Source organism: Phoenix dactylifera, chromosome 8, assembly GCF_051530095.1.
Source record: "Phoenix dactylifera cultivar Ajwa chromosome 8, Ajwa_hap1_PhDact_Kaust_v1.1, whole genome shotgun sequence".
NCBI lineage: Eukaryota > Viridiplantae > Streptophyta > Magnoliopsida > Arecales > Arecaceae > Phoenix > Phoenix dactylifera.
Window position 1 is genome coordinate 19,659,747 of NC_143197.1, and position 21,189 is coordinate 19,680,935.

General features: G+C 37.9%; 1 protein-coding gene across 1 annotated transcript; it reads right to left on the bottom strand.

Moving 5' to 3' along the window:
* Positions 1–14,490: 14,490 nt before the first annotated feature.
* Positions 14,491–19,954, bottom strand: CXXS1 (thioredoxin family protein CXXS1). Its single transcript, XM_008778251.6, has 3 exons — positions 19,676–19,954; positions 19,131–19,253; positions 14,491–17,934 (listed from the first exon to the last, which is right to left on the bottom strand). The coding sequence occupies exons 1-3, from the start codon at positions 19,775–19,777 to the stop codon at positions 17,776–17,778; spliced, it is 384 nt and encodes a 127-aa protein (XP_008776473.1). The 5' UTR covers positions 19,778–19,954; the 3' UTR covers positions 14,491–17,775.
* Positions 19,955–21,189: the final 1,235 nt, after the last annotated feature.

Here is a 21,189-nt window from a genome sequence, read left to right on the forward strand (position 1 = left end):
TTAGACAAAAAAATACTCTTACTTTTTATAACTCTAAAGGGTATTTTATGTCTTTTTATAATCCCATGTTAACTCACTCTCTCAACTCCCAATTAATACTCTCTCACACACAGAATTTTTATAGCTAGAGGGAAAGAGAGTGCGTCAAAATAGAAAGAGAGAGAGTACACACTCTCTCTCTTTAGGGATAAAAATTCTGTGAGAAAGAGAGTATTAATTGGGAGTTGAGAGGGTGAGTCAATATAGGATTATAAAAAGATAAAATATTCTTAAAAGTTATAAAAAGTAAGGATATTTTTTTGTCTAAAAAGAAATGGATAGATTGATAACCTACCAGAGTAGGTTATCAATCCCCACATAATTTTTAATTATAATTCTACTATTTTAGGCTATTATAGTGATACTAATTTGGCATCTTATAGAAATAATTCTAAATCTGCTGGTGGTTGATTATTTACTAGTCGTGGTATTGTCATCACCTGGTGTTTTAGAAAAAAAATTATGTTGCTTTGTCTACTATGGAATCTGAATATGTTGTCATGTCTCAAGCTAGCAAAGAATGAAGATGGATAAAGAGATCTGTGTTTTATTCCTTTTGTTGATTCTGCTATAAATTCTTTATTTTATATTGTGATAATATGGTTGTTATTCATATCACAAAAAAGAAGAAGCACACTAAAAAGCCTTGGCATATTGCTATGAAATATGTTCATGCTACATGGCCTGGAAAAAAGGGTAAGATAGTATTGGAATATCTAGATACTGATTAAATGCTTGCTGACCCCTTGCGAAGGTATTACGAGGGAGAAGATTTATGATACATCAAGGAATATAGGACTTCTACGGGTTGAAAGGGGATAGCCTTAATTAAAAGCATACTTAAGAACTGGCAATCACTAGTCACTAGAATTTACTATTCTATAAAATAGCAGATATCATAAATGAAGTTCAAAGGAAATTAGTCAAAGTTCATCCAAGAGAAATGCTAAATAATAAGTTACGTTTCCAATACACCAAGCTTTGGAATAGTAAAGATGGCCCAATAGCAGGTTAACTATTTCAAAATAGTACCTTACTTCAAAGAGTGGATTTTAATTTCTACAACAAAGTGGTTTTTTAATGGATTTTCTTCCTTGACAAACTCATATCTCACCAGGTGTGAAGTGATAGAGGAGTTAGACAATTCTGAAATGAGTCAAGGCCTTACAAGCCATCGGTGTAAGAATTTACATACTTGCTAAACCAGAATCAACACATGGTCTCATTTCAACATGCAGCCTCCTTTCGAGACCGGAAACTCTACGTAGTGTGAATTTGTGTCATCAGAATATTTTCAACTATAGATTTAAGGATTAGTCCACTACTATATATATAACCAAAAATAATATTTGATTATTTTTATATTTATTTTAGGTAAAAATAAGTTAAGAATTGTTAGAGTGTTTTTAATTAACAGTTGGTGTTTTTTGGACTCTTGATTATTTGCGGTCAGAAGTTCATATTTTTTTTTTATTTGCGGTCAGAAGTTCATATTTTTTTTAAAAAAAAAAAAAAACATTGGAACCAGACATTGGTCCCAAAACCGGTGTCTTTTAACATTATAATTATTGGCTCTTCTAACAATTGTTAAACCTTTCCTTTCTTTCTAATTTTTTATTTTTTAATTGGCTATATATTATTAAGATTACTATTTGCTGAATAGTTGTTTCTCTTCAACATACACTCTCCCTTAGGTACTTCTAAAACTCCTGAACGTTCTTATTATGCCTTTGTTTTCTTCTCTCACAATTTCCTGCTTAGGTTTTCTAAAGCCAATAAGGTAATGCAAAGCACAAGTCAGCTTATTATTTGGGCATTGTATCATAGAGATAGGATTTCTAATAGCCCACTTGTGCCTATAATGTGGAGAAATTTCTAACGCCTCGGTTAGTGTATCTTGTCTATATAACGTTCAATTCCTTTGTTTATATTCTTCTTTTCTTTTCTTTCAACACCTCCAACTTCAATTTTGGTATTTGAAATCTTGGCTAGAACTAGTGTGCCACATGTAGGGTTAGAAGTGAGCCCGGGCTAGCCTACAGTCCATCAGGCCAGGCCGACTTCGAGTCAGGCTACGGTCTAGGCCAGACTAAGTTTGAATCAAGTTTGAGTTCCAAATTAGAGCCTATATAATTTTCAGGTCGGGCTCAGGTCGGGCTCGGGTACTTGGTTATATGGTGGGCTCAAGCTCGAATTTAGGCCCAAAGCTGGCCAAAATCTAGCTTGAAAAGTCTACATGTGATGTTGTCTAACCATACCAAACCCATTGATGCAGGGCCTAGTGGAAAATTAGATTGGCCTGATAGCCTAAAAATTTGTGTTTGTTGAGCTCTTCGAAGTCTTGAGTAATCTCAATCCCTTAAAAATCTTCGATCACTAGAGTTCTAACACTTCCGACCTTTGAATATTTGCCTCCACGGCTCCATGCCTCCACCACCAGTCTACTGCCTCTGGTAGTCGATCATTGGTCCACTTCTGTCGCATTCACCCTCTTCCCCCCTACTCCAAACACAAACCAGACCTTCCCCTTGTACAGCTCGTTATTCTCTAGCACTAGCAGCTGCCTTACATCTTCTCTAGCCTCCAACCAATGAGATCTACCTCATAAACGTTCATCGTATTCAGGTATAGTAGCCTCTAGTGTCGCTCCATCCCCAACTCGAGCTTCTAGTTCTTGTTGTAGAGTGCAAAAATGAACACCGGCATCACTGGTCCCAACCATGTTGCCATCCCCACCACCGGTCACTCCAAGAGCCGTTAGGCAATATTCCAATTGTTTGTCATTGTGATCTATACTCACCAGCATTGGGCCACCCGATCTCGGCGATGGCTAGCCAAACTCTGCCGAACCCTAGCTTCGCCATGGTTACCGCCACGGATTCCAGCATCTAGTTGAGTAGATTGGCATTGGTGATATTGGTTCTAGGATCGAGGTAATTGGTGGCGGAATTGCCTCAGAAGAGGATGTAATCGTGAGATATGGAGGGACTAGAGGCCTAGATGAAGTGGGGGTCGACATCGATGTAGGGATTGGTGTGGTTCCCTGGTAGGTCTTCTATAGCGGAAACTGAAAAACTAAGCTTCAATTAGGTTCGGGCCAGCCAAATTTTTGACCCAAATGGGTTATCTAGGCCGACCCTATTGGGTTCAAGTCAGGCCCTGGCTTGGGCTCGAGTCAATCTCAAGCCAGGATTTTTCAAATGTTTTTGCACCTAACCCGGCCCAAAGCACAACAAATTCTGGCTAAGCTTGGGTAGAGGTGTGGGCTGGCCTATTTCCTGCCCTAGCCACATGCTAAACTTAAAAGCTACTTGGGAGGCTATACGCAAAGCTTGCAAGACTTATGAGGCAAAGAGTCTCAAACCAGAAGGTTCTCCCTTAATGTACTTGGATTAAGAAGTGGACTAGTGCAGACAATGACACCCCCCCCAACCTTAGAAACTCATACCGACCATATCTTGCGCAAATGAAATTAACCATCTAAATGTTAGCTAATGCTAGAATGAGAAGAGCTTTCATTTACGCTATGAAGGATGCCTACTCCGAACACCTTAGTTGGCTGCTAGATTCTCCACTAGTAAGGATGAACAGCGCACGTCCCTGACAAGTTTGTGAGAGTGGACAATCATGCCACAGGTATCGATAACTAGAAAGGAGATAGTGTGAAGGGTCGGTAACGTGGATCTTAGTGCCTTGATCTTCAAGGACTTTCACTACTATGATGTTGCCCGCTCAAAAGAGGAGGAGGTAGATTATAATCGGGGCTACAATTCCACATTAATAGCTATAAATAAACTAGAATAAAGATAAATATCATTATATGTAACTAAAGAAAGAAAATTAACAATAAATGGAAAAAAAAATTATATGTAAAGAGATAAAGATAACAATAAATGATTGATTGGCCAAAAGTCTCCACTTTTTTAGATTACATCTCATTATTTATACATGATATTATGACTGGTTTGGTAACTATTTCTCTTTATGTCGACACCTGTCCATATCCGATTTTTCACTTCTTTGATAGTTAACAGTATCTGGTGCTAACCATCCTTCACTCTCCACATTCTGATAACCGCTAGATCTTGTACTATATCATGATTCTTTTGTGAGGCTGACAAAGGAATCCCATAGATTTCCGTGCCATTTCAGCCTTAAATCGGCACAATCAGACCTTATTCTATCTATTCTTGATAGTTAACTAGTCCCGACTGATGCTTTTCTTATTTAGCCTATAAGATATTATAGATCTCATGGAGAACCATTCCCAAGCTTACTCTATTTGTTCCTCTAAATGGAGTCGAGGGTACCAAGGCTTCGGCCTCTAATTTACCATCTCAATTCATCAGTACAAGGGTTCTTGGTTCAAGACCCCTCTCGTCATTATCCTATTCTAGCCTTATTGTGTGTCTGAATATATGTTTATCTTTTGGATGTCATCATTAGCTAAAATGTGGCTCAAACAATTCCCCCCCCCCCCCCCCCCCCCAAACAATTGATTGGTCTCGGTCAGAAAGGATGATAGGATATACCAAGCATGTCCATATTTCATGCAAAACACCAATGCCCAAAAGGTATTTCAAATAGATCTACCTATCAGAATTTTCACCTTTTTTTAATTTGTCTCTAATAGAAACAGATGCAACCCATTCTCTAAAGATCTTGAAATCAAAATGAATCCCTTCCGAGCTATTACCCAACAATAGTGGATGACCTTGCTCTCTTTGGTATCCTCAAATGAGTGAACCCACAAGTACTCATCCATGATCTCTCAAGTTTTCTTATTCTCGGCCCCGTCCTCTATTCCAAGATCCCTAGTGCCCTTTCCTCTCTCTTTTCTTACTCTTTTGAGGAATTCTTTCTATATGAGAGGCTAGACTTCAATACTTCAGTCTAGAACCCAGCTTACCATCGCTCGTGGCCAACTTGGACCTACCTTTAGGATCTTTGGTTTGACCAAGTCTTGCAACAAAAGGTGCCAAACTAGAAAGCTAATGGCCTCATGCATATGCTTTCCTTTTTGAAGTCTCCTCTAATTACCAACTATCCTTTAGTCTTGGCTGCTTTGTACTTTTGGTTTTCCTTGACCAATTCTTTCCACCTCAAATTTGGCATGTCGAGTTTTAGCCTTTTAGAATTAGGTTCATTTTGAACGTTAGACCTACCGATGAGTTGTTTAAATAAAAACCCTTATTGATATCCCTAAAGGCGGCTTTGCCCTTAATTTCAGCAAAACAGCCAACTATATATCGTATATGAAGTCCTTTTGCTATCAAGATGAATCTATCTCCAATTAGGAGTACATCACCTTCTTTCTTATCTGAATCTATAGGTTTCTCTTCTATTATCAATCGATGAAAAACTGTGAAGGAGCACCTCTAATGATTGCTAGGCATGAAGGGGATGAAGGAGTATGTAGAACATGATTGTTGATAGACGTAATCGATTAGGGTTATTAGGTCTTGATCAGAAATTGAAAGCTGATCATAGAAGGTTGTATTTAAGAAATACAAGGATGATTGCCTGAGCAAGACCGAACTGACAAGCAAAATAGTTTGGGTAGTATTGTTTCGGTGCACACTTATTATTGCTCGACTATTCAATGGTAGAATCATCATGGAGATCTTGAGGGATAAGAAAATGTCTCCATTGTTTTTCCATTGCTTCGGCCTCCTCAAGAGACATGTCGGCCTAGGGCAGGAGAGCCCAGCTATAGCCACGGCCATGGCCTTCAAATTTGATACCCTCCGCCACTTGCTACCAGGTCGTCACTGCCATCGATGAGTCGGAGAAGCTCACCTACCCTAGGTCGATCTCCCACTATAGAAAAAAGAGAGTTTTCCGGTAGTGATCCGCCGATGCTATAAAAAGGTGTCGCTAATTTAGTCACGACGCCAAATTTTGCCGACGCTAGTGAGTAGTGTTGGTATATTACGACACTTAAAAATATCGGAAGTGGAAAAAGAGCTATGATAACAGTTATAAGCGTCGTCAGAAGCCTCAGCTAACACGACGCTTTTCAAAAGCGTCGTCGAAAGCCTTAGTGCACTAAGGCGATGCTTTAGAAAGAGCCGTCGGAGGCCTAATCGTCCCCCTAAGACGACGCTTTAGAAAGCATCGTCAGAGCCCCCCCCCCCCCCCCAACCCTCTTTCCATTATCCCAACCCCCTTTCTTTCATCTGATGGCGATCCAACATTGGCGACTTTTGCTGGAGCCTCCATCGTCGCAGAGGCCTTCACCCAAGATCTTTGACTGGAACGAGCAGCAACGCCAGTGGCTGAGTGAGAACCCTGGGTTCCCATCCCAAGTCACCGAAGGCAAGCTCCAGATCTTACTCATCACCGGATCGCCGCCCAACCTTTGCGACAACACCATCGGCGACCACTGCCTCCTCAAATCCACCAAGAATTAGATCGAGTATTGCTGCCTCCACAAGATCGAGATTGTCTACAACATGGCCCACTTGGATTGGGAGCTCATTAGGTACTGGGCCAAGCTCCTGCTGATGCACCACCTGATGCTCTCGCACCCGGAGTGGAGTGAATTTGGTGGATGGACAACGACGTCCTCTTCACCGACATGGCCTTCGAGATCCCGCTCTCTCACTATGATGCCCACAATCTCGTCATCCATGGCTATCCAGATCTCTTCAACTAGCATTTCTGGAGGCTCTTTGGATCTCTCTCTCTTATTCTAATACTCCTAGTGAAAGGTTTTCTCGGAATAAGAGAAGATTTTTATTACCTCATATATATTCTCCAACTTGGAGAATTAACCTGCAGGTAATTGTGGATGTAATTAAATGGAGTCGGATTAACTTTTAAACTTTTTGCAATATTCTGTTCTATGATAATTGGTAATTTATTTCATTTGCTTTGCTATTTTTTTCTCTTTAGTAGGGTTCCAAAGTCATGAGTCTGAGACACGGTAGGGTCTCCATTAACATGTACTAGAACTGCTAGATGTTCCATATATTGTCAAAGTGTTTGAAATATAATTAGGAGTGGTAGAGAGAAATTTATCTGACTCATTTACAAAAACTTCATCTGTTCATGAATATGTGCAATATGTGCATGTAGATAAGTTGATGAAAAACCAGAAACCGTTAAAAAAATCTTTCGTTGATGGATATGTGCAGTATGTATATAGAGATTTAAAATCTTTTAAAATATTTTTTTAAAAAAAATAATTATAACGACGCTTTAAAGTATTGTTATAAAAAATATTAACAGTTAAAAAGACTGTGCCTTTAAGCGTCACTAGCTGTCAATTCTTATTAACATTGGCTTTTAGCGATGCATTAGTGACGCTAAAAAGCGTCGTTAAAAGCTAACGCTTATAAGTGTCGGCAGTTAGCAACGTTTTCTAAAGCATCGGCAGATTTTTTTTCCACACTCATATAGCTGACGCTTTTGCAACGCTTTATAAAGTGTTGATAATAAAATTAGCGACGCTTATAAGCATCAGTATAAACAATAAAAAGAGTCGGCAATGCATATTTTTTGTCAGACGATGACCTGACAAGATTGAGCATCTTAAGATGCTCGTCGACGACCTTGATGTCTACCCCAACCTCGTTGCCTTCAACTCCATCCTCTCTATCCTAAGCCTACTTGTTGGCACGGATCACAGGAACCCTAAGGAGCGCTGAGCTACCCATGTCCTCTCCACCGAGGGGTTCTATGTCGTTGTCTGCCTCTCTCCACAAAGGGTCATCATCACAATTAGGGCTTAGACCGGAGCCCTAGCGAGGTAGAAGAAGGAAATCGCATTGGACTTATCCCAAGTGGATCCTGGAGAAGGATCTGACCCAGATCCAATTAACTCAAGAAGATCCTAGAGCCCCGTCACATCAACCACTATCACATCTTCTAAAAAGGACACATCATCACCCACATTAGCTACCATGTCTTCATCCTTTCAAGACAACTGCCATTTCAGTTGCCAGGTTAGCAACCACATCGTCTGCCACATTAGCATCCACTAGCATCAATTGTCGCATCATTTGACGTGTCATCAGACATGTCATCATTGATGCCAAGTCAACATATGGAGATCGATGTAGCTCAGCTGCACTGACCAAACTGGTCTGAACCGGTTAGATTCTTTCGACCGTCCTATTGACCCAGTTTTTGAGTTGGTTCTGAACCGTTTCAGATGAGTTCTCTTATTTTTAGGTGTGCTCTTTCTGTCTTTGGTCTCTTTTTGCCCTAATTCTATTTCTACAACTGGTTTCTTGCATTTATTTATTTGGATCATCATCACATACTTTCAATTATGGATAAAATTGATGCCTCTTTGCAAATTTTTACTATTTTGGATGAATCCAACATATCAACCAGCTCCACTAGCATGCAAAATGGCAAAATCTATTGAGCTTGGTGACCTGATATTGGAACCTAAGCAGGTACGACAAGATAATGATCGAGTTGCAAAGCTTCTCGTAGGCTTCAAATAGGTATGTGCATATGCGCCATGTGTGAATTAAATATTTATGATCCAACCACTTGTGAATGGTTTCAAATGCATAAGATCTAGCTTTCGCAGCTCACATACTCTTCAGAATTCAAGCCTTAGATCTATCTTGGCCAATGAAGATACAACCTTTGGATACTTTCGGGCTGCAACGATACGACTTACGGGTCTCAAGCATCATGGGAGCTAAACCTATAGCTACTTTTAGCTTGCAAAGATACGACCTATAGGTCCTAGGCATCATAGAAGCTAAACCTACAGGTGCTTTTAATCTGTGAAGATACGACCTACGGGTCTCAGGCATCATGGGAGATAAACCTATGAGTACTTTCGGCCAGCAAAGATACAACCTAAGGTCATCGGTATCATGGAAGCTAAACTTATGGGTACTTACGGCTTGTGAATCTATGATCTACGAATCCTGGAATCATGGGAGATAAACCTATGGGTGCTCCTGGTTAGTAGAGTTACAACCTATAGATCTTGACATCTTGGGATCCAACCCTCTGGGTACTTTCGGCCAGCGAAGCTACGAACTACAAATCTTGGCATCTTGGGAGCTAAACCTATGGGTACTCCGGACCAATGGAGCTACCACCTATAGATCTTGGTGCTTAGGGAGATAAACCTACGGGTACTTCCGACTGGCAGAGCTATGACCTATAGAACCTCGCATCATGGAAACTAAACCTATGGGTACTTTCAGGTTGTGAAGATACAAACAATAGGTCTCTAGCGCATGGGAGCTAAACCTACAGGTACTTTATGTCTGCTAAAATATAACCTACACATCTCAAGCATCACGGGAGCTAAACTTACGAGTACTTCCAGCTTGTGAAGATATGACCTATGGGTCTGAGGCATTATGGGAGCTCAATTTACGAGTACTTCTGGCATGAGAAGATATGACCTATAGATTCTGGCATCATGGGAGCTAAACCTATGGGTACTCCTAGACAACAGAGCTATGACCTGCAAATCTTGGCGTCTTGGAAGTTAAACCTCCAAGTAATCCCAACCAATGAAACTACGACTTACGAGTCCTAGTGTCATGGGAGCCAAACCTTCGAGTACTCTTGGCCAGCGGAGCTACAACCTACGCGTCTTGGCATCATAGGTCAAAGAGCTAACCTTGCACAGGTCGAAGAGCCGACCTGAATAGCTCCCAAGTTGAAGAGCCGACCTTAACGGCTCCTATATCAAAGAGCTAACCTTAACGGCTCTTAGGTTGAAAAGTTGACCTTAACAACTCTCAACACAAAAAGCCGACCCTAATAGATCCTAAAATAGAAAGAGTTCATGGCCCAGACTATCTGAGGTTTGTATGCCTAATCGCACTTCTGATCCGTGATTTTAAAAAATGGACGAGACAATATAAGCCCAAACCTACCTATAATTGACTAATCTGACTACTTTCTTCATCCGAATCAGAAAAAATAGCTCAAACTCGGAAGTAGGGGCGTATAATGTGACCTAAAATCAACCTACCTATCATGAGCTAACACGTGGCCTAGTAGGAGGTCAATTTTGGTAGTACTATTATTCTAAAGATGATCTATATAAAGAAAACTTAGAGATAGTTCTTTACTCCGACTCAGGCTCTAAAGAGTCCAACCCTAGTGGGATAAGGACTTTACATTTATAAAAGGGGGCCCAGCGTACTAGGGATGCAAGACATAGGTTATTCTATACTATACTCTCTTTTCTTTCTTATTCTATTCTCAATGCCCTGTCTAACTTAGGCATCGGAGGCCTTTTGGCCAGATCATCTCCGACGACCTCCTTTGCTCTTCTTTCTCCTTATGTATAAGTCGACTGATGCTCTTCAGGTCTCCTCTATTGCAGCCAAGATTTAGGCATCAATTGTAACAAAGGACACATGTCAGCAACTCTTTGAGAGTCTCTAGATTCAGGTCACGATTCTTACCAATTTCACAAGTATTATCTACTATCCAATCCTCCACCTAATCAATGTAGTTATTGGTTAATTTTATGCCATGGGTGATTTCTTGTTCGAAGTACCGGGCTTAAGATTGAAACAATTGGAAAAATGGTCTAGATGGACTTGTTATTTAAATGTAGTGCTCCTAGAGATTGGACTATAACTGCTCATAGTTTGAGATGGCTCCACATTATTCCTTCGAGCATGCCTTAACACCAATCACATGCACAATATTGGCATAGTTTGCATCATGAGAAAAATAATCCGATACTTCTTTTGGTGGTACAAGTTCTTTAATCTTAAATATTTTCATTCATTGGCTGAATCCATAAGCCTGGGCGGGGCATATGAACGTGTCAAATGATTTCATGTACATTAGCTTGAAGATATTTAGAATCAGGCGACATATCATCACATGGACACAAATTAGGTTTCTAGGAAGGCCCACTATACTGGACTGATTTGAACCAGGGTAATGTTTTCTCTGACTTAACAGGGGTGACTTGATTCCAACTTCACTCTTATTCCAAACCAACCTTACTTTTGAGGGGTCAAAAACTTTCATAGGGTTCATGCCAGATATAACTCGCCTTCAGCTCCAGGTTAATTAGCGAAATTGTCAAAATTCATCTATGACATGTCAATACGTAGCCAAATTCATAACTTACGCATAATAATCATGTTATATAGTAGATTATGTGCCAAGTTGTATGATTTCTGGAACAAAATTCTGGGAGGAAAAGTGTATCCAATTATTTCCAAATCACACCAGGTCCAAACAACACAACTTTAACTGCTGCTCTTCATTAACATTCCTAAAATGCTCCTAAAGAAGCACAATATCGCAGACACAATTAATGTACAAACAACAATTAGCTAAGAAATTCTTCCAGCTAGCCAACAACAATCGCTCTTATACAGCTGATTATCACAAAAAGAGTCTAGCCATCAAAATCAAGTATATTTCTCACATTAGAAGGGACAAAAGATAATGTCATCTGCTCCCAAATTGAAAAAAAAAAAAAAAAAATCGTTGAGACCAACACAAACTAAAGAAGAAACAAATAGCAAAGATGGATAAAGTAAAAGATGAACTAAGCTATGAGTTTGTGACGTGGGTTAGAGATTTAAGGAATATAGCTAGAGATGGTTGGGCCTCTATGCATGGACCGGGCCAAGGGTGGCAGAGGTGGGGCTGGGCGGGCTGAGGAACGGCGGAATCGCAGTCGAAGTGGCGGCGGCGGCAGGAGGGTTGGTGGCTGCAGTGGTTGGGGTGCCAGGATTGGTGGGGGTAGTGGGGATGGGGGCGGCGGCGGTGTTGGCCGGAATGGGGTCTGGGAAAATGGGGTGGCAGCCGGCGACGTTGGAATGGCATGGACGAACCTCTTTTTGATCCCAGCTGCGGCGGAGGAGGCCGAGGGCCATGACGAGTCCAGCCACAGCCAGCACCCCAACCATGAAGAGGAAGATCTTGGTGGCCTTCCCAACGTAACACATTCCTTCCTCTTGAGATTCTCGGATGGAAGAGAGTGAGAGGAAGATGAGAAGGAGAAGAGGGAGAGGGAGGGCGGAGGGGGCAGTTGGGGCTCCCTTGATTTGTTTTTGTTGTTGGGTGTTGGTCCACTAGTCTCTGGTTCACGTGAAAGCCTATAAGAGACCGAGGGGAAAGAAGATTAAAAAAGGAGAAAAGTAACAGAACGATGTTGCTAAATGGACCTTCCATCTACACTCATTAGCCTGAGTTTCATGTGGAGCCTCTAAGATTGTGGCACGTTATCTGTTTTTTTGGTAAAGAAAAGGCACAAAATCCGATTCACAAAGGGGATGAAACCACTCCAGTAGTAGCCAGTTGTTCACCAAACGCTCATCTGATCAAGGACAAAGAAAGTTAAGCTTCCTGTAGAATGGAGTGGGCCTTGAGCAAAGATGGCTACAAACAACGGTTGGGCTATCTATCTAACTTTATAGCTGATTTGTTCTAAGAGGTGGTTCAAATTGAGGTCATGCTATGTTACATGAACTCGGTTCTTCGTAGAAACGAAATGATTAACTTTGCCACCCCATGCACTGGCCTATATGTCCAGTTAGCATATTAGTTATGGAATTACCCGAACTTTTTATGACTTACCAGTTATCAAGTTACAGGAAGTTAGGGACCGGATCTATGTAGGAACAGGCATACTACTGTGACATCATGCAGTGCTCTAATTCTTGCATGGAAACTGAAATAACTGTGTCCAGTTGGTGCCTAGCTACTCTTGTTGATATATATGACATGAAAGAATCGAAAGTTGTGGAATTATTCCCCACTATCAAACCCTTGTTTCAATGTATATTCATTTCCTTATGTTGTATGTTGGCACTGAATGGCTGTGTACGTTGCAGCCCATGTTGGCGGGCTTCAAGGCAAAAATGAATGTATTTGAGCCATTTTCTATTAAAGAAAAATGAAAGTCTTCAAGCAACAGCCGCTAGCCAGCAGTTTTGGTGTTAGAAATAATTTTAATTTTTTTGCCATGCAAATTTGTCTACGACACTACCTTAGGTGATGTTGCCCATGGAGACTCGTCTCAATTTCTTATAACAAGATAATTACTCAACATCAGTAGTTAATACAAAAATGCTTTAGTAATTCAGATGTCTCACTCAAATGTCTATAAGTAGGTCAGTAGGTGTGTTGTATACTTATGGCTCCCTCAGAATTGACATCATAACTTGTGCTTTGCAATGAAGCAAATGAATATTGCAAAAAAATGAAAAGAATTTCATGAAAAGAAGTGAACAGTTCGAGAGAAGCACCGGGGAAAACCTTTGCCTGAGCATGGAGGTCCTCTCATGGATTCTCAAAAGCGTTTATGGCTCCTAAATCTCTCCTCGCCGAAGGGTCAAGGATCTTAGCCCTCACCTTGTTCCCAAGCCTCGTTTCCTCCACTTAATGCTCAGAGGACTAATCCCTCCTTCCAAGATGGTATATTTTTGTCAATTAAGTTCTTAAATCCCCACCTTTTTTTTGGGAGGGGGGGGGGGGTCGAGTAGCTCTAACGTGAATACAACCTGCCAAATCACGAGAAAGTATGGAGAATGTATCCTATTACTCCCCACCAATTATTCCACAACCTCATCAACTGCAGAGTTGGTGTTGGCCATGCCCTTCTTGCTTTAAAACGGGGGCTTGTTTTTGTTGTGAAGAAGCAGGCCATTGTAAAAATACTTATCGAAACACCTTGGTGTGCTTCTCTTATAGGGAAATTGAACACTCTTCTTGTACCTATTCTTCTGCACCCTCAAATCATGCATCCAAATAAAGAAGGGTTCAAGGAAGGCCAGAAAAAATCTCGGGCCTTTATCCCTCTTAATCTTGATCTTTATATCTGCATCAAGCAAGCTCTATGTTCTAGTATTCTTGAGATCCTCACTGTGAGTGACTCCCTGATCTCAAGCTCTCAACTATCTAAAGGCTTGGAAAGGTATTTCTCCATTTGCCTCCAAGATTCCAAGAGTGGATTATAGCACAGAAAAGTATTATTATAAATTTTCTATTTATTTTAAAATACAGCAACTACTAAAATTCTAAACTTTACTCGAATTTTAGTACCCTAAAGACAGAAAAATCGATGTTATTTTCAGTGTTTTGCATGACACAACTGATTATTCTATTTTGAGCAAAATAGTGAGATAGACCACTGCATGTTTTATTTGAAATGAAATGGATACAAAAAGGAGAGAAGAAAATAGATAAAAGAGAGATAAAGAAAAATAATAATAATTGGAGAGAGTGATGTAACCCAAAAATCCACTATTTTGTATTTCCACATCTGTTCTAAGGTGGCCATCTCTTTCTTCACCTACTTTGCAACTCCACTACCAGAATCCAACTATGCTTTGTCCACTAGAGGAAAAAATTGTACGACACAATATGCCCTAGCTTTTTCGTTGCAATCCTAAATTTTGGCTAACCAACATTACAAAACTCATTATTAATGACTAGATTACCATTTTGAGAGCTCTAATACAACCAATAGACAGATTGATCTTTCTTTTTTTTGTGGAAGGAGACATCAAAATCCTCTTATAAACTGAGTACCCATAGCACCTGCCCTTGAAAGATTAGAAACTTCGAAAAGTAGTATATCTAACAAATCCTAAAAAAGTTTTGCATCAAAGCCGCTAGCAAGAAAAGAAAATCAGAAATCTACTTATTTGTATTAATAGTAAACATAATATTTCTGATTGTCAAAATATTTCTAGTAGATTTTGTCTATCATTAGTTTTTATTCCAAAGACACCTTCCACTTCTCTACCAAAAAAAAAAAAAAAAACCTTCAAGTTGTTTTAAATTACATATACATTTTGGCTATGTATATGAAAAAGAAACAAAATCAAAATCCTGGTTTTAGACAAATGAAAAAAATCATCTTATAATAATTTCAGCAATAAATTAACAAACAAACAAACAAATAAATAAATAGTTTCCAACAAAATACATTTGTATTATATAAAAATATGTTTCAAAATCTGAAAATAAGTTCCATCTATCATTTTTTGATCTCAAAATACCCTTCCACTTTTTTCCTTAGTTGCATAAATAAGTCCTCGCTATATATGTAGAAAATCTACAAACTATTTGATAATATGTAGAACGATATGATTATTTTGCAGAATAAAATTGGTCAGCCTAAGATCACCACGAACAAGCACCAATAGTAAAAGAGGGAAAAAATTTAAGAGAAAAAATCAAAAAATTGAGGAGGATAAATTTGGAAAAAAATAGAAAAATATTAATAAAATTTACAAAAACTGGATCAAATACCTCACAAAAGCTCTTTCCAATAGCGTGCACACACGATAAACCATAACCTCCTTCTCTAACAGGCACAAGAATTTCCTCCATTTTATGAGATGAAGAAGGAGACAAATCTATGGTTGGATCAAGTAACAGGTCGTAACCAGAACTAGGAAGAAAAGTTGATAGGTTCCATTGCCTTTAAGTTCAAGAACTTTAAGGATTGGAATACTACCCAAGCTACCGAAGACCAGGTGAGGATGATTAAATTGAAATCGAAAATTGAAATATAAAATTAAACTGATAATTTCATAAATTCATTCAATTGATGGAAGAAAAGGCCATGCTTTTGATTTCTCAATTTTCCATTTATACATCTCTTACCATCACATTACTGCTAACCACCTGAAGATGTCTTTATCCCTTTTGTCACGCCCCAGTTGGTTACTTCTGCTATCTCATTTTCTTCTTCATCAATTAGCAACTTTAACTTCAAACTTCCTAGAGATGAATTGGGCATTCATATTCAGCCTGCAGTAAAGTGATATGCAAATTGATTGCATATTAATTTTTAATCCTTCTCAACTAGCTTGTTTAGTCTTTTTATAACTTGAGCTTTGATGGCCCCAATCGGCCAGTACTCTTAGCTAATATCGCTCTCAGTCCAATACACCTCCACTAAATTTTGGACTTATCCTTGTTGGCCCATTTCATCCTTATCTAGACTGTCTTGGTACTCAAACCTCTTTTTCTTTGTGACTAATCGACCTGCTTTTAATAATGTCACCTCACAACAGTTTGTAGTGTGTGACGTGATCCGTTTCTAATACATCACCAGATCTCAATCTTTAGCTAAGACATAAACCTTTATATGAAAACTAGCACCTGCTCCTCTTCAAACTCAAACAAGGAGATTCTTGGTTGCTTATTTAAAATAAGATTTTTCCCAACAATCCCCCAACCTAGCTTAGATTATTGTGGGATAACAATAGAACAAATAAAAACATCGAAATTGGAATATGATCCTAGCTAAATTTGGACTCACAATGAACTGCCAATAATATATACGAATAAGGAAACTAAAATAAATCCCAGCTTTAAAACAAATAAAGAATTTCCACCAATTACAATAATGGCAATAAACAAATTAAAAAAATATTGGCTTCTGGGAAAGAACAGAATTAAAAAATTAATTACAAACATGCAAGGAAATGTTCATACAAAAAAATGTGATGGAAAATAAATAACAAAAAATTGATAATACCAACTATAAACAGATATGGAAAATATTATAGATTATTTTCTTTTAGTGACATAATTCAAATAATCCTCTCTTTCTATTATTCTCTTACCACCATTTTGTGAGAATAAATAGATAAGTAATGACGATTTCAAAATTTTATTGCAAACGTCTTTAGCTACTACTTAAGTTACAAGTTTTGAAATCTAGGAGTGTTCCTCTCAAATTCTTTTTTTATTAATTTTAAATTCCGAATACATCCTTCCACTTTTTCTCGATTACATATATGATCCTGGCTGTATACAGAGAAGAAACAAAATTAAAATCATACTTTTGGACACAAAAAGGAAATTTTACCTAACTATAATCGTAGCAATAAATAAATAAAGAATCAAAAATCTCAACTTCCAACACAATAAGAAAAAAAATTAACTACTAGTTACAAGCATGTAATAAAATGGTCATATCAAAAGAAGAAAATAAATGATGAAAAACTTGAATATACATACAGTAAACAGAGAGGTAAAAAGATAATAGGATATTTTATTTTGGGATAATACCAAAAAAATCCTTCTCCTTTTCGATTGTCTGACCATCAGTTTGTGAGAATAAATAAATAAAATAAAGAAATTAAAATCATTTTGCAAATATATAGAGGAAATACTATAATGGAAAATTTATGGGAGTAAACAACAAAAAAAATAGTAATACTAGCCACAGATAGATACGGAAATATTGATTATTTGTGAGTCAGCTAACAGGAAAAAAAATCAACAAACAAATAAAAAAATCTAATTACTGTTAACATTGTTTTCATTATTTATATGTACTATAATTTAAAATCTTATATCATTTCTCAAACATGCATTTCATCTGCTCAAATTCTAGTTTAATATATATTGGAAAAGGTTGGACTTCAAAGCCAATCTGTGATTTTCTAAGACCTCCAGAGAAGATAAAAGAGTTTGACTTCCTTACTATTTAAGCAGCCCTCCATTTGAGTAAAGCATATACATTTTACATACTACATACATACTAGTCATTTTAATGTAAGAAGCCTCTATGCTCATCCATTGGGTTTGGACTCTGGTCATGGATTATGCATGAATATTATAGAATAATGTTTAGTACTTTCACTGTTTTTAAGCATCAAAATGCTTTAGGACTGCACTATTATTATACAACCCTACGTATTTTACATCTAATTAAAAATATTTAAAAATTTTGAACAGAAGAAACAGAGAACACCATGGTTGTTCCTTTTTCAGTTTGGTCTTATTGTGACACCCTGCAAACTACTCATCCATATTCGTTGGAAGAAGGGAATGGGCAAAAGCATCTATCCTCTTCCTCATTTCTTCTGGATTTGCTCCAACAAACCTAGTTACCACTTCCCCATTCCTCATCAGCACAAAGGTAGGCATTGCCTTCACCTCCATCTTAGAAGCAACCCCCTGTTGATATATCACCAAAGACAACATTTCACAACAACTCTAGTTACAACAAGTATAATTCTTGTATCAACGGCAAAATTTTACAAAATTATAGATGCAAAGAAGTAATATGACACATTGAAAAGTTCCGTGAAAGATTTAAACTTATTAGTTAACGACAGAGCTACGGGTTCGGTACTGAAAACACTTGGATTGGAAAAGATTCAGCATTCAAAAACTGGAAGCGTAGGAAGAAGCCAGATAATTCTGATTTTAAAGAGAGCAACATAAATTTTAAAAAAAAAATCAAAAATTATATACATATATATATATATATATATATATATATATATATTGCAAGAAAATCATTGGAATACTGTTAGTTGCTCCTACACAAAACCAAGCATGCAAGTATGAAAACACCACCTGACTACAAATCTTGTGTGTTTATCAGATAACTTGTGCAAAACTTGTAAAATTCAGGAAGTGATCAATGGTTTTAGATCACTGAATCACACAAGAATAATGCAAAGAACCATTCAAATAAGGAATTATGAATAATTTGCAAATGTTTTGGTAATTTGGAGAATATTGCTGTTGTGACATAGACTAATTCAACACATGAAGCAATAATATCCCTAGGAAAATGCTCAGGTGGCCTTAAATTTATGTGATAAGATAACAACAGAGATGCAACACCCACCCTTTTTGTGTGTGTGTGTGTGCAGCTGTATCACCCACCTGATAACGGCTCAAAATGGTGCGATACATCAGCAATTGAACAAGTAACTTTGGCCCCGTCAACAGTGCTCAACAATTCTGTGCAACCCAATTACTCAGGTGGGTCACCCATGAGAAGAATGCCATTACAACCTTAGTGATTGGGAGGCACAATGAAGTTCCATTAGTTTTCCCTTTTATTTTATAGGTAATCCTAGACAGTTCTTTGGAGCACCAGCAATTCTAGCAGGATCTAAACACAGGAGTCCATTTCATTTGCAGCAATCAGTCGGAGTAATGCAAAAAATGATCAAACATAGTAGCAAAAAAAAAGGCCCCGAACTAGATCTATCAACATAAGAGTTTAAATCTCCTTGTTTTCTTTTTCTTTTTTATTTTAGTGAAGGAAAGTAAACAAAGTTTCATAAAGATATTGTTTTCCTAATGTTCTTAGCATCATTGTTATGATTTTTTTTTTTTTTAAAAAAAAAAAGTACCTTGACTTCGTCGACATCTACCAAGAGAAACACAATATCCTGGTAAGTCATCGCCAGTTCCTCAAAGTAGGAGTTCATGGCAAGTGATGGGACACACCATGAAGCACTGAAGTGAACAAAAACCTGCAAAAATATTTTGCAGCGACCGAATCAGAATAAATTACATATATTCTTAATTAAGCTTATTGTTTTATGATGGTAAGAAAATCTACCAAACTTTCAAGTTGATCCTTCCATTCAATCTGAGATAAGATTCCCATCTCTACTTAACCTTTTGGTAGTTCTCTTACTTTTTATCTTTCATTGTAAAAAAATAAAAACTTGCCCTCTCTCTCTCATGAGAAAACTAAAGAACTAGGAAATGTTATACATAGCCGGTCGATTATTAAAGGACATAGGAAACAAAATTCTTCTATTAGAGATGTTAAGATCCACATATACAAGGAAGAGTTAAGAAGGAAGATGAAGTGCCTATGTTGAATATTGCCTAGTAGAACTAAAACAAATTAAATCTCAAATAAGTTTAGGAGATTGCAGGAGCTCACAGGGCTGCCTTGGTTGTTGGCTTGGGTGATGAAGTGGTTCCATGACTCCTCTGAGTCCACCTTCACAACCCTGAACTTCGTTGCTTGTTGCTGCTCTTCCATTACCACCCCTTGGTTCCTTCCTCACCCCACTGGTTGCATTTTTATACAAAGAAGGGGGTTGGAATTGGGTGACCAAATGAGGATGCCAGCTGGGCAGTTGTGGATGAGAACAAAAAAAAAAAAAGAAAAAAACAGTGCAAGAGCAAGGGGCCCTCACAGAAACCAAGGGGCTGTGGCCCTCTGCTTTCAGATACCAGTTAAGAGTTGGGCTTTATCCAGGTTCTCCATTTGTTGATATGTGGAAGCCTCCTTAACTTTATCCATAATGGTTTTTTGTTTTATCCAATGGGGTTGTCCCCACCCTGAATCAAACTCAGCAGCGCCTCTGCAGCAAGGAGAGCCAATCAGTTCGATTTGACTCTGACTGGCCGCATTCCTCAATTTATTTTTGGGAGTCATTTGTTTGATGCCATTTGCCAACTCAAAACGCAACATTAACTAAAAAAAATAAAATTTTGATGGCAAAGAATCTTGCTTTCTGCTTTTTACCTTAGGGACATGGTTTTCCGAGCCTAGATCCATCATGGGTGGTTGAGATAAAGCTTGATAGTTACATTTGTATCAATCCTTTAGGAAGCTTCTCCTTAACTAGTCAGGTCAATATCGTGTCATGACATTATACTACTTAGTTTATTGAAAAGAAAAATTAAAAAGAAAATTATTGCGCTTCTTTGTAACTCCCTCCACCTCTCCACAAAAAAGAAAAAAAAAAAAAAAAAAAAAGCTAGTCCTTTGGTTTATAACTTTGATTTATAGTTTGCCTCTCTCTCTTTTACTTATTTTTTGATTTGGTTCTTTTTGGCCTCTTACATGGTTATTAATGTTAATTATCTATTTATTGATTTTTGAAATTATTTATAATAAAGGAGTTAAAGATTGGCTCAACAAAAGAGAAAGGATGAATGTCTTTGGCTATGGTTTTGTCTAGAATGATTTTATTGCTAAGCAACCTTAATTATCGAGGCATTCCTCTATATCATATTTCAAAGTAAAAATAATTAAAATTCATACAAATGATCAATATAGCAACTTGGTAAGTAATGGCTGCAAATACTTAACATTTCTGCCTATAAAAACATTTATTAAGCTAGCTTAGCATATCAATCTATAAAGCTTGTGTCATCATAAGTGGAGTGAAAATGAAAAAGTAGTGACGGGTACAAGAAGAATGTATATTTTTAGAGTACTTAGCATTTCTTGAAGATACATGATCGGCCATAGTACTTTGAACTGCATTTTAAAGGTTCGAGGATGCATTAAGAATGCCAACCACGTTGTGCTCTTGTTAAATTAATACTATTCATGGATGACTAAACAACCCTGATGCTATTATAGCTATACCATCTCAAAAGAAGTATTAAGGCTCTCCTCTCGCACAACAATTAGTTCTACCCTTGCCTTATGACATGGTT